Below are 17,250 nucleotides of genomic sequence, written 5' to 3' on the forward strand. Positions count from 1 at the left end.
GTCACTACATTTATGGTATCAGAGCATGCTTATGATTTTGGGATATAGATTCTGTTTTGGGATTTTCGTGGATCATTTTACCATTTTCCCTATTCTATCTTGTAGCGATGGCTGACCATTTTGGTGATGAGAGTAGTCAGGGAAGTGTAGGTCGTTGGGGTGACCAGGACGATCGTAGGCGTCATCGTGAACATCGTCATCGTCGGGATGGTCCTAGGCGTTTTGATTTGCACCGTTTCATTCAGATGGGGCCTAAGCCTTTAGTTGGCGGGGAGACTCCCGATGATGCTGAGGATTGGTTAGAGCGCATGGAGAGTTGTTTCCGAGCATTCCAGTGCACCGAGGAGCAGAAGATGGAGACCCTTAGTTTTCTTCTCGAGGGCCGTGCGCGCAAGTGGTGGCGATCGACTTCTGCGCCGATAGTTCAGTCCCAGGGTAGGGTGACTTGGGCCGATTTCCGTGCAGCTTTCATGCAGCTGTATTTTCCTCCAGCCCTTCGCCAGGCAAAGACGATTGAGCTCCTGAATCTTAAGCAGGGGAGTATGTCTGTTGATGAATATCAGCAGAAGTTCTTCGAGTTGTTACCCTTTGCCCCTCATATCAGTGGCAGTTCTGAGGCCAAGTATGACCATTTCCTCCAGGGTCTTAACCAGGAGATTTTTGATCGAGTCACTGTCTGTGATAATCCTACTTCTTATGATGGGTTAGTGAACCGGTGTCGCCAGGCAGAGATCAGTCTCCAGCGTGGTAGGGCTATTCTTTCTTCTAGACCTCCGAGTACTTTGAGCCCTCGATCTCAGTCTTTCAAGAAATCTGGTTCTTCTTCTTCTGGATCTGGATCACGGTCTAGCGGTGTTTTCCGCTTTGGTAAGAAGAAGGTTTCTTGTGTGCATTGTGGGAAGAACCATCCATCGGAGCAATGCCGATCAGCCGCGGGAGCTTGTTTTCAGTGCGGAGAGATGGGTCATCTCAAGAAGAATTGTCCTCAGTTGCGAGGTGGAGCAGGATCTGGTTCCGGATCTCAGACGACTGTACAGCAGAGGAGGCAGGGTCAGGCAGTGGGTAGTTCAAATCTTCGACCTCGTGCCCAAGGTCAGGTTTTTGCGCTGAACCAGGATCAGGCTGCAAATGAGACAGAGAGAGTCATAGCAGGTACTTTTCGTTTATGCGGTATTCCTGCTTTTGTTCTTATTGATACCGGAGCATCACATTCATTCATTTCTGCACGATTTGTTAAGCGTCATAAGTTACCATATGTTTCTCTAGACGTCATTCTTTCCGTTTCTACCCCGATGGGTCATTCGGTATTAGCAAAGCGTCTAGTGATGGGTTGTCCCTTAGATTTTGAGGGTAACGAATTGATTGCGAATCTTATGATCTTGGAGATGGAAGATTTTGATTGTATTCTAGGTATAGACCTATTGACTACCTACCGAGCTACCGTGGATTGTTACCAGAAGCTTGTTCAGTTTCGTACGACTGAGAGCTCTAGTTGGTTTTTCTATGGTGAGGGAGCGCGACCTCCGATGCCAGTGGTATCTGCTCTGAAAGCCTGTCGTGCTTTAGAGTCGGGCGGGGAAGGCTACCTCATCTATGCGATTGATTCGTCCACAGGTAGTGTTGGTATAGAGGATATTCCAGTGGTTTGTGAATTTCCTGATGTCTTCCCAGATGAGATTCCTGGTTTTCCTCCGGTTAGAGAGGTGGAATTTGGCATTGAGTTAATGCCAGGGACTGCACCGATTTCTCGTGCCCCCTATCGTCTTGCTCCGTCAGAGATGAGAGAATTGAAGCAGCAATTGCAGGATCTTCTTGATAAAGGTTATATTCGCCCAAGTGTTTCACCTTGGGGAGCTCCAGTCTTGTTTGTCAAGAAGAAAGATGGATCTATGCGATTGTGCATTGATTATCGCCAGCTGAATCGTGTGACGATCAAAAACAAGTATCCATTACCTCGTATCGATGATTTGTTCGATCAGCTTCAGGGTACCTCTGTTTACTCCAAGATTGACTTGCGATCGGGTTATCATCAGATGAGAGTTAGAGATGATGATATTTCCAAGACTGCATTTCGTACTCGATATGGGCATTACGAGTTTCTAGTTATGCCATTTGGAATGACGAATGCGCCAGCAGTGTTCATGGATCTGATGAATCGAGTCTTTCGGGATTTTCTAGATCAGTTTGTTGTGGTTTTTATCGACGATATCTTGATTTATTCTCACAGTGTGGAAGAGCATATTCAGCACTTGAAGATTGTGTTGCAGATTCTTCGCGAGAAGCAATTGTATGCTAAGCTGAGTAAGTGCGAGTTCTGGATTGATCGTGTAGTATTCCTTGGTCATGTGATTTCCAAGGAAGGAATTTCTGTGGATCCCAGCAAGATTGAGGCAGTGCTGAATTGGTCACGTCCTACGACGGTGGCTGAGATCCGTAGTTTTCTAGGTCTGGCAGGGTATTATCGTCGCTTCATCGTGAATTTCTCTCAGGTAGCTAGACCCTTGACGCAACTTACTCGGAAGGATGTTCCATTTGAGTGGTCATCTGAGTGCGAAGATAGTTTCAGAGAACTTCGTCGACTTCTGACTTCTGCACCTGTTTTGGCGTTACCGTCAGGATCTGATGGTTTCAGTGTTTACACCGATGCCTCTTTTCAAGGCTTAGGGTGTGTGTTGACGCAGAATGATCATGTGATCGCTTACGCATCCAGGCAGTTGAAACCTCACGAAGAAAAGTATCCTATTCATGATCTAGAACTAGCTGCTATTGTGTTTGCGCCAAAAATCTGGCGTCATTACTTGTACGGGGTTAAGTTTGAAATTTTTACTGATCATAAGAGTCTGAAGTATCTGTTCACTCAGGCTGAGTTGAACATGAGACAACGTCGTTGGATGGATCTACTTAAAGATTATGATTGCGAGATCAAATACCATCCAGGTTCTGCGAATCTCACAGCCGATGCTCTTAGTCGCAAGGTGAGAATCTCTGCACTTCAGACCAGTACTATGATTAGTACTATCCAGGATTGTTGTTCATTGGGATTTAATTTCAAACATCGGAAAGGTATGGAGAGCATTCGTGTTGCTACCATTTTATCTGAACCAGCTTTGTTCGCTCGGATTCGAGATGCACAGATGTCTGATCTCAAGACTCAGAGATTAGCCCGATTGGTTGGTGGAGATAGCAATTTCCATTATCAGTCTAATGGTCTTCTGTGTTTGTCTAATCGGGTTGTGGTACCAGAGGATGATACTTTGAGGGAAGAGATCTTGGCTCAGGCTCATCGAAGCAAGTTGAGTGTCCATCCAGGAAGCAACAAGATGTATAAAGATTTGAGGACACGATTTTGGTGGAAAGGGATGAAGCGCAGCGTTTATCAGTTTGCTTCCAAGTGTCTTGTTTGTCAGCAGGTTAAGGCAGAGCACCGTCGACCGGGAGGATTATTGCTGAACTTACCTATTCCCGAATGGAAGTGGGAGCATATCGCGATGGATTTCATTACTCACTTACCATTGTCTTCGAGGAATAGTGATGCTATTTGGGTAGTGGTGGATCGACTCACCAAGTCTGCTCATTTTCTGCCATATAACCGTGATTTCACTTTCGATCGTATGGCTCGATTGTACATTCAAGAGATTGTACGTTTGCATGGGGTACCAGTCAGTATTGTCAGTGACAGAGATCCTCGTTTTACCTCACGATTTTGGGGTAGTTTTCAGTCGGCATTGGGTACTTCACTAAGTTTGAGTACGGCTTATCATCCAGAGACCGACGGTCAAACAGAGAGGACTATCCGTACACTTGAGGATATGTTGCGAGCTTGTGTTATGGATTTCGGACCCGCTTGGCAGGATCATTTGCCTTTGATTGAGTTCGCGTACAACAACAGCTATCATCGTAGTATTGGTATGGCACCATTTGAGGCGTTGTATGGGCGACGTTGTCGTACTCCATTATTCTGGGACGAAGTTGGGGAACGACATGTTGAGGGACCGGAGTTAGTCCAGCAGGCTATTGATAAGGTTGCAGTAATCAAGAAACGGATTAAGATCGCTCAGGATCGACAGGCTAGTTATGCGAACACCAAGCGGCGACCTCTTTATTTTCAGCCAGGTGAGAAAGTGTTTCTCCGAGTTTCGCCTTTTCGCAGGATTTTGAGATTTGGTCTCAAGGGTAAGCTATCTCCGAGATTTATTGGTCCTTTTGAGATTCTGGAATGTGTGGGAGATTTGGCTTACAGGTTAGCATTACCTCCGTATCTGTCTGGGATTCATGATGTGTTCCACGTATCTTTGTTGAGACGATATGTAGCAGATGAGTCTCACATCTTGCATCCATCTGAAGTTCAACTAAATACGGACTTGTCTTACGTGGAACGACCAGTGCGGATTCTCGATCGCAAAGACAAGGTATTGCGGAATAAGATCATTCCTCTTGTCTTAGTTCAGTGGCAGCGCAGAGGCACTGAAGAAGCCACTTGGGAGCTAGAGAGTCGTATGCGTTCGGAGCATCCAGAGCTCTTTTGAGTTATGCTTTGTATATGTTTGTGTTTGCAGTTGTAATCGAAAGATCAGTTGTGTTCAACAACAATTGAGATATTATAACGATGTTGTTATTCCGCTTTGTTCATCCTATAAACCTGATTTCGAGGACGAAATCTTTTTAAGGGGGGGAGAATGTAGTATCCCGACTCCTAATTTGAGTTAATTATTGGATTAATTATTTTCGGTAGGATCGGAAGGACCGAACCGGGTTCGGATCGTCCGAAGAGGGTTCGGAGCGTCCGAAGGTGGTTCGGATCGTCCGAGACAGGTGGCTGGACACGTGGAAGGGTTCTGGACACGTGGAAGAGTTCGGATCATCCGAAGTGGGTTCGGACCGTCCGAGACAGGTGGCTGTACTCGTGGAAGTCATGCAAGGTTCGGATCGTCCGATCAGGGTTCGGACCGTCCGAAGTGTACCGGATCGGATCGTACGAAGTGGTTCGGAGCGTCCGAACGTTGGCTATAAATAGAGGCGCGAGGCTTCATTTGTGACTCGCCATTTTCAGAGTGTTCCAGAGCATTTCAGTCGTTTCTGACAGGTTCTAGTCTTTTTCCGAGGTTCGGGCACTAGCGGGGAGCTACTAGTGTTGTAGCGGAGCTGTGCTCTAGTTTGGAGCTAGCGGCACCAGTGGGCTGACTGCGGACGCAGGCGTGAGTCTAGGACTGATTGTTAGGATCTGCTGGTTTGAGGTACGAAAGTACTATCCGAGATATCCTGGTCGAGTATACATTCTTATATGTGTTGCATGATTATGTGGTGCATTGATATATGTCATATAATGCATGCTATTATGTCACGCTGTATGATGCATGTTGCATTTCATGTTGAGCCGTATCTCCTTCGAGATAGCCTTTACTGTTGAGCTGTATCTCTTTCGAGATAAGCTATATCTTGTGGGGCCGCTCAGCCCTGTCTTGTCTTGTGGACGCATGGACACCGAGAGTACACAGTGGCCGACGGGTCGGGAGGGCTTCGGTGATCCGGGACATTTTTGGTCCACGTCTGTTCTTGTAGTGGATGCAGTGACCCAGAGGAGTACCGCGCGGCACTATCCACTTGGCGCCTCTAGACTGAGCATTTTGAGATCCTTTGTTACTCCTGTTTCTTGACTACCCTGGTATCATATCATAGCATGTGCATTTCATATAGGCTTGTATACTCATGCTTTTGTACTGGGCGTTCTTATCGCTCACGTCCTCGGTTTTGTTTATCTTGGACACCCCATTCCCACGGGGCAGGCCTCAGGTTGGACAGCTCAGGAAGAGCAGGAGGAGGACAGTGAGTGGCTGGTTGGTTTAATTTTCAGTACTATTCTTTTCGATATGGTTGTACCGTATATTTCATTTTAGTTCGAGTTGTTCTGGATTTCGATTGGGTTGTATAACTATCGTTTGTTGGCCTTTTCCGCAATTATCTCTGATTATTATTAATTAAGTTAGTTGCATGCTTAGTTCTTGATTAGTAGGTGATTCTGGAACGGGTCACTACACTATGCTTGTTGGCTTGGTTGGGGTGTGTGCGGTTATGTGGGCCAGGGGATGGTAGACATGGCTGAACCAAGGGCTGGGGACATGTCTTAGGGACCTGTTAAAGGGTTGTTATGGACCAAGGGTCAAGCCAAGGGCTGGGACAGCAGCTGGTGCGCGAGGAAGCCAAGGTGAGCGTGATGATGCGTTTGTGTGCTACTGGTGTGTGAGCATCAGGGCTTTAGGCGTCTTGTCTGTGTCCAAAAGGGCCTGATCATGGTCTGGTTTTAGGGTCTAAGGAATGGGTCTAGGGCCTGGTTTGGGGTTGTTTCGATCTGTGGTCTATTCTAGGTCGTAATTTGTCCGTACATATCAAAAAAGGGGCGAAGTGAGCCTAGGTTAAAATTTTATTTCAAGTTTCGGTTTTGGCTTGGGCTTGGGACATTTAGCAGTTTATATTGAGTCTTAGATTTTAAGAAATTATGGTCTTGGGTTGGTTCGAGTCGGAAGGGTAGTTTGGTCACTTGTTTAACAAAAAACGTGAAAATTGTAGTAAACGAGTCATCCGGTAAGCGAATTGAGTCGTTTTTGAAACGTAGGTCCTTAGATTGAATTTCCAGCAAGGTACTAGATATTTTTTGGTGCTTTTAAAGTTTTGAAATGGAGTCGTCTCCTTGATTCAAACTTTAAGGTCGGTCGTCCGGATACGTATAGCGTTGAAGCGTGTACGGTCAGTTCGAGAAAAGTCGAAGGCAGTATGCAACTTCCTAAAACAATTCAATATCATGTAAAATTTTATTTTTAGAAGTTTTAAAGTATATCCATGATACATGCTATTTTTAGAAGTTTTAACGTATTTGCGCTTATATACTATTTTTAGCAATCTCGACGATTACGAATGACATAATTTTTTTTTTGAAATTTTAAAGAATATGGAAAGTTTTGAATGTTTTATGAAATATTAAAGTAAAGGAAAATATTTTTGAGGAATGTGAATTGATCGTGACGAAGTAGTAAGGGATCCGTTGAAAACGGGAACGATGAACTTGCAATGACAAAATGGAGCGAAACGTCGAAAATGGGGGCGAGAATCTCAATGATAATGGATCCGTTGAAAAAGTAAAAGGTGAAGTTATTTTTATGATAGTCGGTGGGATCGTCAAAGAAATGGACGTTGAACTTGGTGGCCTAGTACTATGGTTTATAGATTGATCAATCGAATGAATTCTATCACTTTCAAGGAACGAACTTCACAAAACGATAATTTTAAATGGAAAATGTTCATATTTAAGCATGTTTTAAAAATGTTGGAATATTTCATGTTCACAATCTTGATTTTGATGTTAACAGAACTTTTGTTGTGTTTCTAACATATTTACTCAAGTGTGAAATTATTAAAACAAGAAGCAAACCGAAACTGAATTCTTTAAAAACTGAATTTCTGGCAAGCTTAGGTATGTTGATGATATCCTTCAACTAGATAATTCAAATGACAATCCGCCAACTAGACTGATCCGAAAAGTCAATTTGGAACAAGTCGTATTTCACGTCAGTTGGACAAATTCGGATGTTATCAAGGTCTAATGGATCACTGACTTACCGAACTGATTGCACAATAACAACAATCAGTTGGGTATGAGCAGTTACAGTATTTTGGTCATATCTCTCAGCTCGGTTTCTGGAATAAAGCCATTCAGTATGCGTTGGAAATATAATACGATGATCTACAAATCATCTTCAAAAGACAAAGTCTGAATCGGAATTTAAGATGCTGATAAATGACGTTAAAGCTACTAGTTTTGTACAAACTGAAATCAGCTAGGCTGATATCAGCACACCAGCTGAAATGAACTGAACCAGCTGCTGACCAGCTGAACTGAACCAACAGCTGACCAACTGAACCAGACCAGCTGAATTGAACCAGTTGCTGATCAACTGAATTAGTTGAACTGAACCAGACTAACTGAACTAGTTGAAATAAACCAAACCAAACCAATTGAACCAGCTGAACTGAACCGAACCGAACCATGAGCTGACCAACTGAACCGAACTGAACCAGCTGCTGACCAGTTGAACTGAACGACCAGTTGAGTTGACCAGTCGGAAAAATGTCCAGCAAGACGAATTTGACCATTTCAATTTCAGAAACAGTACAGAACTTTACAAACGGTCATATTTATCTAACGTACATATAATTGTTGGAGCCTATAAATACAACATCTTGAAGATCAAACAAGAGCTTTCGGAGATGATTCAAAGCATGGGCAGTTAGCATGAATATATCAGCTAGTTGAGAGCACAAGCTCTTGTGTGAGGATACATTTGAGATTTACACTAAATTACCAAACTGTACTTGCAGGAAAACAATAATCACTTGGGTATGAGCAGCTGCAGTGTTTTATTCATATCTCTCAGCACGATTATTGGAATAAAACAATTCAGTATGCGTTGAAAAAATAAGATGATTATCTACAAATCATCATCAGAAGTCAAAATCTGAATCGAAGTTTAAAATGCTTATAAATGAAATTGAAGCTACTTGTTCTGTACAAACTGAAATCAACTAGGCTGGTTTCAGCACACCAGCTGAACTGAACCAGTTGCTGACCAGCTGAATTGAACCAGCTGTTTTATGTGCTAATATGATTATTTTCTATAGTTATGGATGTTTATGGGATTTTATATGTTAAAATGATATTTTAAATGTTTAGGGAATTTTACATGTTTATGATTTAATATGTCGAAATGTTATTTTAAATGTTTTGAGGTTAAAATGTCATTTTAAATGTTTATAGATTTCTAATATGTTCAAATGTTTATTTTAAACGATTATTAATTTTTATGATAAAACGATAACATTAACAGATATGTTGCAAGCTTTTTTTTAAAAGGAAAAGGATATTAAATGTATGATTTTTATAAAGTGATGAGAATGTAAAACATTGAAGGAAGTGAAGTAATTGTGACTATTGAGGTTATGAGGCTTGAGGTAAGAATGAGGATGTCGTGAGGGGAAAAGGCCCAAGAGGGAGCCCATTTTCGGGAGAAGGCCCCAGAGGGAACCCATGCGTGGGAAAAGGCCCTAGAGGGAGCCCGTCTATGGGAGAATGCCCCCGAGGAAGCCTCGCCGATCGTATTTTCATTCGATGAGGATAGGCCAATGCTCAGTTGACAAGTGAGAGTGTCCCTGATGTCCCCGCCGCTACTGTGGCTACATGTAGATGGATCCATCGACTTTTTGAAGTTTGAAGAAAGTCACAATTAACGATATTAATTCAATAAAGGAAAAAGAAAATTTTTATGATCATGTTAAAAGGTTTTATGTTATGTCATGTTGAGGAAAAAAGAAAAAGGTTAAAGTTTATGTATGCATGTCATGAAATGTTATTTTATATAAAAAATATTTTCACCGTTGCTTGCGATTTTATATGTAATATTTGTTATAAAGATTATGGTGTGTTGAGTCTTTAGACTCACTAGGTGTCATGGATGCAGGTGAGATAATGAAACTTATTAGGAAGTTTACCGTATATTCTAAACTTGTTTCTAGTCGATTCAGCCGCCTAAAACAAGGAGAAAGGTCGCTCGAGCTTGAGACTAGCATATGTGATGTAAATACCATGTTTCATTGGCAAGGGCATGGAGTTGTCCATTCTGACAGATGCGCAATCATGTGATGATGCACTGAACAACCCTCCCTCGGACTGTCCAAGTGGTTCTCACTTATCGAGCGGAATAGTCCGTAAAATATTAGTGATACCTAGGGGATCATGTGGCGATGATACTACACGCTCTTACCATGATCCGATGGGTGCAATCAGAAATGAGTTCTGACGTTCTTGATCAAGGAGTTGATGAAAAGAATGAGGTTAACTAGGGTAAACCCGAATAATAATAAATGTTATTTTGAATCACATGGAGATGTGAACCCACAGCTAGATGTATCCCTGAACCATTTAGGGTCACACGAGTATCGGATTCCGTGTTCCTGTTGAGATAGTCAAATTTCAAGGAGTTGAAATTTGGCGACTAAAGTTTGATGGAGATCAAATAGGAAGCTAATAAAGGAGTTTATGAGCTGATTGCATAGGATGGAAGTAGTGGAAGTTAGCATGATTTCTAAATAAGGAAGTATAGTTGAACTGCCTATTTTGTGAAGGAGTTCACTAAAACTGACAGCTGCCAAATATGGTAAGTTCTAAATTTGATAAATGAAAATTTTGATCTTCGAAATTTCAATTTTCATTATATGAACAAGATTTGTATCCTTGATACATCGGCGCTCTCGGATCGTCGATCGGGGTTATAATGAGTTCTGAATCATTTATGTAGTAAATTGAGAATTTACTAATTAAATGATTGTGCTAGTAGTGGTGACTACTAACATGCACAAATTCCTATAAATATTATAGAGGAGTCTAGAATTAAATTAACAAATGAGTTAATTTATAAATTGAATAATAGTTATTTAATTTAATATACATATACATGTATATATTTTATATGGTGATATAAATAGGTGTATATGATATTATTATATCATGTATCATTAAAGGTTAATAAATACATTATATGTTAAATATATGGGAGTTTAAATATAATGAAATAAATAGAGTTTTTGTGGAAGAAGGACTCCTAATTGGATTAGGACTCACTTTATAAATACACCACTAGACTCATGATTTCAACCCTAATTTTTTCACACAAAGCAAACAAAAATTCTCCTTGCTTGATAGAAAACTCACGGCCACCACAAGTAAAGTGGGAAGAAATTATGGCCAAAAGCAAATTTGATTTACTTAATTATTGATTAAGAATCAATAATTGTTGGTTAATGGTTGATTGAGAATCAATAAGCAAAATTAAAAAAATCTTCCCATCTTCTAAATGGTAAAGTCTCGGCCAAAAAAAAATTATTGGTGAGAATTTCGGCCACCTCCCGTCTTCCACCGCCGTGCCGCTTCGTCTCCGAATTTTGATAATTCGGAGGCTACAGTCTCAATGCACAAATCGTTTGTGATTTCTAGTGCAATCCAAGCGAGGACAAAGTTTCTGATCGTGGACCTAATTAGGAGAACAAATTTGAAGAGCCATTCGCAGGGATTTACAAGAAGGGCTATATCCGCCTATACATCAGAATAGTTTGGAATCCAGCGTTAAGAAGGCAAAGGTATAATCCTAAACGCCCTATGGATGTTTTTAAACACACGACGCCCAAGAACAAATTTTTTAACTTCCGCTGTGTCTTGGGTGCGAGAATACGATGTACCAACAACTATTACCCGTGTACTAGCCGGTATGGCTTGTTCACTAGAGCAGCACGTGGGAAATGGGGCGAGGGTCCGACCAGAAGCTGTCTATGAGAGATTTAGGAGGATGGATCCTACGTATTTTTCTGTCAGTACTGATCCATTCGTGGCTGAGGGATGGATTAGATCTCTAGAGGTGATCTTTTGATATATGGATATGGCGGACGCCGACCAAGTTCATTTACCATCTATCTACTGAAAGGCGACGCTTGCTTATGGGGGAGGGAGCGGAGCAAGGGGTGAATCTAGCAACGTTGACTTGGGAGGATTTCAATAGGGTGTTCTATGATAAAATTTCATTACCGAGTTTGTTCAAGGTAGAAGAGAGAGTTTATCAGTCTCCCCTAGAGGGACTTGTCTGTTGTTGAGTTTGTACAGAAGTTTGACAGGACTGTCATTTTGTGCCCTTGATTGCTAATGATGTTGCGGAGAAGTTAATGCATTTCTTGGATGGATTGAGGCCGATGATCCGTCGCGATGTGATGCTCACTGATCCTATTGACTATACCACTGCTGTTGCTAAAGCTTTTCGAGACGAGCAATCACTTAAGAATATTGATTGGGAGACGCAGTGTAATAGGAATCGCGGCTAGCAAGCTAGTCAGCATAATAAGAAACCATTCATGGGACCACCTACACTATCGGGACAGCCAAAACCACAAGGACAACCACCTATCGAAAACGTCCCGAAAATTTCTAAGAAGCCACTTTGCAAGGAGTGTGAGCGCCATAAATATGGATACTGCATGTGCGGCACCTACAAGTGCTTCAAATGCAAAGGAATGGGGCATAAGACTGGTGATTACTCAAAGCTCAAGCAACCCACGACTTGAAGGGCTTACGTGATGCATGCTAAGCAAGCGGAGCCAGAAACTACGCTTATTACAGGTACTCCGACTATTCAAGCATTTAAAATTGCTTTATTCATGAAATAATAAACATGAATGCTAGCATTGAATTCAGGTGCATGGAACTTGATGACTTAGAATTGCATGTTTCAAATTCTAGGATTTAAGGAATTGAATTCTTGCAAACACTAATCATTTGGATCAAATTATAGAGGATTGAAAATTAAAGGGACTAAAAAAAAATTTTCGAAAACTATTGAGGAAAACTTGGTAAATTCGAAAATTCTTAGGGGGTTGAAATTGCAAAAATAATTTTAAAGGGCATTTTGTAATTTTCGAAATTTAAGGGGTTGAAATGCTAATATGGGAAACAAGCAGTGCCTAGATGATAGGGAATTCCTAAATTTTATGGCCTTAATCGAGAATAATACAAATATTACCAGGACGAATATTGCTAGCGGGAATAGCTACTTATGCTTTGCTAGATTCTGGATCTACGCATTCTTTCATATCTGAATCCTTCGTGAAACAATTGGAAATCTTACCAGTGGATGTGGAGTCGGGATTCAAAGTTACAATGCCTACTGGTGAACAAATGGTCTCTAGTAGCTTGGTTAAGGACGTGGAACTTAAATTGCAAAAGAATATTATACGAGCGGACCTTATAGCACTACCAATGCCAAGTTCGACATTATTTTGGGGACGGATTGGCTCACACTGAATGGTGCTACTATTGATTTTCAACGGAGGTCGATATCTATTAGGCCAACGAATGGGAAAGCATTTATCTTTGAGGCGGCGCAAAACAATCAAATACCGCATATTATTTCATGCATGCGTGGAATAAGTTTATTCAAAAGGGTTGCCAAGGTTTTCTCGCCAGTATTACATCTGCACCCGACACTGACAGTCAATCTATTGAGGATATAGAGGTAGTTAAGGATTTTCAAGACGTGTTCCCTGATGATATTTCTGGTAACCCACTCAAAAAAGAGAAGTGGAATTCGCTATTGAGTTGATGCCCGGTACAGTGACGATCTCTAAGGCACCATATCGATAGCACCAACTAAAATGAAGGAATTAAAGGATCAAATGCAATAGCTACTAGACAAGGGATTTACTCGCCCTAGTTTTTGTCCATGGGGCGCGCCAGTACTATTTGTGAAGAAAAATGATGGGAGCATGAAACTATGCATCGATTACAGATAGTTGAATATGGTGACAGTAAAGAATAAGTATCAATTACCCCGAATCGAAGATTTGTTTGATCAATTGCAAGGAGCTTTGATATTTTCAAAGATAGATTTATGGCCTGGATATAAGCAATTGAGTGAAAGAGGTGGATGTGCACAAGACGAATTTCAGAATGCGTTATGGGCATTTTGAGTTTTTAGTGATGCCTTTTGAATTGACTAATGCTCCGGAAATCTTCATGGCTCTCATGAATTGCATATTTCAGCCGTATCTCGATGAGTTCTTTATTGTTTTTATCGATTATATCTTGATCTATTCCAAGATCTGTGAGGAGCATGATCAGCATTTGAGGAAGACCTTGCAAGTTTTAAGAGATTGGAAATTATATGGAAAGTTCAGCAAGTGCGAGTTTTGGCTAGAGAGAGTGACATTCTTAGGCCACATCGTGTCAAAAGAGGGAGTAGAGGTCGACCCTTCTAAGGTCGAGTCAGTTAAGCAGTGGCCTGTGTCTAAAGGTGTGATGGAAATACGCATTTTCTTGGGTTTAGCTGGCTACTATCGTAAGTTCATCAAGGGTTTTTCATCCATTGCAGTATCCTTGACGTCATTGACGAAGAAGAATGCGAAATTTGTATGGGGATCAGAGTGTCAAATAGCTTCGATCGGTTGAAGAAATCACTCAATACAGCACCAGTTTTAGCTTTGCTGACAGAGCAAGGGGAATATGTGGTATTTACTGATGCTTCAAAACTTGGATTGGCGCCGTTCTCATGCAAAATGACCGAGTCATAGCGTATGCGCCTAGACAACTGAAAGTACATGAAAAGAATTATCCGACACACGATCTTGAGCTTGCAGCAGTTGTATTTGCGTTAAAAATTTTGAGGCACTACTTGTATAGCGAGAAATACAAGATCTTTACATAACACAAAATCCTCAAGTATTTTTTCACAAAAAAAGAGCTGAACATGAGACAAAGAAGATGGCTAGAACTTGTGAAAGACTATGACTGCAACATTAGCTATCATCCCAACAAAGTTAATGTAGTGGCCGATGCTTTGAGTAAGAAATGGCCAGTGTTGGCCCATTTGTCAGTACAGAAGCCCCTACAAGTAGAAATTCAACGCTTCGTTCTTGAAATTTATGCTAGGGGAGAGGCCCCTAATATCTATACATTAACAGTGTACTCCACTTTGCGAGATAGAATTCGAGTCGTACAGTCTAATGATGAGCAATTGCAGAAATGGAGACAACGAGATGAATCAAAGGGAAGCACGTTATATTCAGTCGATGATGGCTTTGTTAAGTACCAAGGTCAACTCTGGGTTCGTAACAGTGATTCATTTAGAGTTGAAATTATGCCTGAAGCTCAAAGTACCCCTTATTTTGTTCATCCCATGAGTACAAAGATGTACAAGGATTTACAACTTTTATATTGTTGGCCGAAAATGAAACGAGATATTATGCATTTTGTATCCGAATGCTTGACATGTCAACAAGTGAAGGCAGGGCATCAAAGACCAGCGGTAATTCTTCAACCACTTCCGATTCTCGAGTGCAAGTGGGAAAACAATACTATGGATTTCGTGGTAGGATTGCCAAAGACGGTGAAAGGACTCAATGCCATTTGTTTAATAGTGGACCGTCTTATTAAGTCAGCACATTTCCTACCAACGAAGACGACGTTTTCCATGACTCAGTATGCAGAAATATATATTCGAGAGATAGTTAGTCTGCATGGGATTCCAGTGTCTATAGTATAGGATAGAGACACACGTTTCACTTCATCGTTTTGGAAGAGCCTACATGCAACATTGGTGACTAAGCTACTATTCACTACCACATTTCATCCTCAGACAGACGGTCAGTCTGAGAGAGTCATACAAATTTTAGAACATCTACTCCGAGCCTGCTTGATCGATTTCCAAGGGTGTTGGGAACCAAAGTTACCTCTAGTGGAGTGCACCTACAATAATAATTATCAGTCATCAATATGAATGGCTCCATATGAGGCACTCTACGGGAGGAAATACAGATCATCTATCCATTTGGACGAGGTAGGAGAAAGGGCTACGATGAGACCCGAGATAGTTCAGCACACCGCAGAAATGGTCGCCAAGATCCGAGACAGAATGAAAACTGTTCAAAGTCGACAAAAAAGCTACGAGGACAAAAGAAGACGAGATCTCGAGTTTGCAGTAGGTGATCACGTGTTTATAAAGATAACACCTATGAAGAGTGTTATGAGATTTGGCAAGAAAGGCATACTTAGTCCAAGATTCTTTGGGCCATTTCAGATAATAGAAAGAGTGGAAGCATTAGCATATTGGGTGGTGTTGCCACGTAATCTCGCAGGAGTCCACAATGTCTTTCACATATCGATGCTCCGCAAGTACATGTCAAATCCTTCACACCTACTCAAATCTTGGGTAGACAAGAGAGAAATAGTGGAACAAGGTGATAAAAATGGCCAAAGCAAGTGGATGAATCACTCGGAGGAAGAAGCCACTTGGGAGATTGAGTGAGAGATGAGGAGTCGATATCCGAATTATTCGGTAAGTCTTTATTTCGAGGATGAAATTTTATTTAAGGGAGGGGATGATTTGTAATGTCCAAAATCCAACCTACATAAACCACATTCATGCAAAGGAATTAAATTACTTAATCGTTTTATTTAATCGATTTTAAATGCTTACATGATGCATATTATATGGTTAAGAGTCTAATTGCGTGATTTTATGTAAAATTGTTGATTTTACCCGAATATTCGATAATAGGAAGGAGAAATAGAGACCGGGGACGAAAAAGATAAAATAAATATTTTCAAGGCTTATTAATATGATTAAATTTTTCTAACAACGTTAGAGTTCAAATTATTTTACGAAACAAGCTTGAATTTATCCAGAAAGCCGATTTTGGGCAAACAATGGACTTTAAAAGACCAAAATTATTATTTTTGAAAACTTATTTTTATACACTTTTATTTTTCAATTAAATAGGTGTTATTGGGCATAAATTACCTAAGATTAGTAAGCCCAATTGCTTCTAAACATAAAGGCCCAAAACCTAAGCCATTAACATGCAAATTAAAATCTATAAAAAGAAATCCTAGGTCTTTTGAGAGGCCATTCAGCCAAAATCGCATACAAAATTTTCAAAAATTTGGAGAGGGAGAAAACAAAGAGTCTTCGTCACCCGTTCGTTCTTCTTCGTGTCCCACGCCAACGAACGTATATTCGAGCATTCTAAAATGCAAAGGCACATTTGTAACTTCTTTTGACGCATCATTCAAACCATTTTATGCTTTTTTGTTTATTTATGCATGAAAAATACATATGCACGATTCGTTAAACGATAGAACAATTATTTTCAAAGTTTTGATGATTTTACACATGTTTGATAAACGTTATGATTTCCAAGGGGTTGGCTGCAAACTTAGGATTTTATGAGTGGAACAATGTTGATTTAAGGTGGAAACGAGGGATGGAGTCGATCTTGGCTAGGAAGAAGAGTCCTAGGGTTTTCTACGTGTTCCATGTCTTGAAGGCCAGGGTTATGAGGAAGGGTTCACTGGGGCTCGGCCAGGGCTGGTCAAGGCTCGATGTGGGACATGACTAAGGGCTAGGAAGAGTCCTAGCATGGCTAGGACTTAAGGACTGTCGGTAAAGAAGAGTCCAAAACCGCATGGACTCTTCCCATGCATGTGTGGTGCGGCTGCTGAAGGTATGGCTCGCGGCTTGGTTTGGGCTGGTTAGGCTAGTCCAATAAGGACTAGGGAAGATGTCCAAGGGTCAGTACTGGGACTGGTGTAGCTAGGTTTCATGGTGGCACGATAGATAGGAGTCGCGACTCTAAGGAACAAAGAGATAGGGCTCGGGGTCATGCGCA

At 41.2% G+C, this 17,250-nt stretch overlaps 1 protein-coding gene across 1 annotated transcript; it reads left to right on the forward strand.

Annotated features, from left to right (window-relative positions):
- The first annotated feature begins 15,359 nt into the window (after nucleotides 1-15,359).
- Nucleotides 15,360-15,887, forward strand: LOC140831393 (uncharacterized). The gene has a single exon (XM_073195147.1). It carries the CDS (start codon nucleotides 15,360-15,362, stop codon nucleotides 15,885-15,887), a length of 528 nt encoding a protein of 175 aa, XP_073051248.1.
- Nucleotides 15,888-17,250: the final 1,363 nt, after the last annotated feature.

Source organism: Primulina eburnea, chromosome 5 (genome assembly GCF_022965805.1).
Source record: "Primulina eburnea isolate SZY01 chromosome 5, ASM2296580v1, whole genome shotgun sequence".
Taxonomy (NCBI): domain Eukaryota; kingdom Viridiplantae; phylum Streptophyta; class Magnoliopsida; order Lamiales; family Gesneriaceae; genus Primulina; species Primulina eburnea.

Excerpts from the sequence above, each read along its gene's own strand:
- LOC140831393 (XM_073195147.1), top strand. The coding sequence starts at position 15,360 with ATGGCTCCATATGAGGCACTCTACGGGAGGAAATACAGATCATCTATC.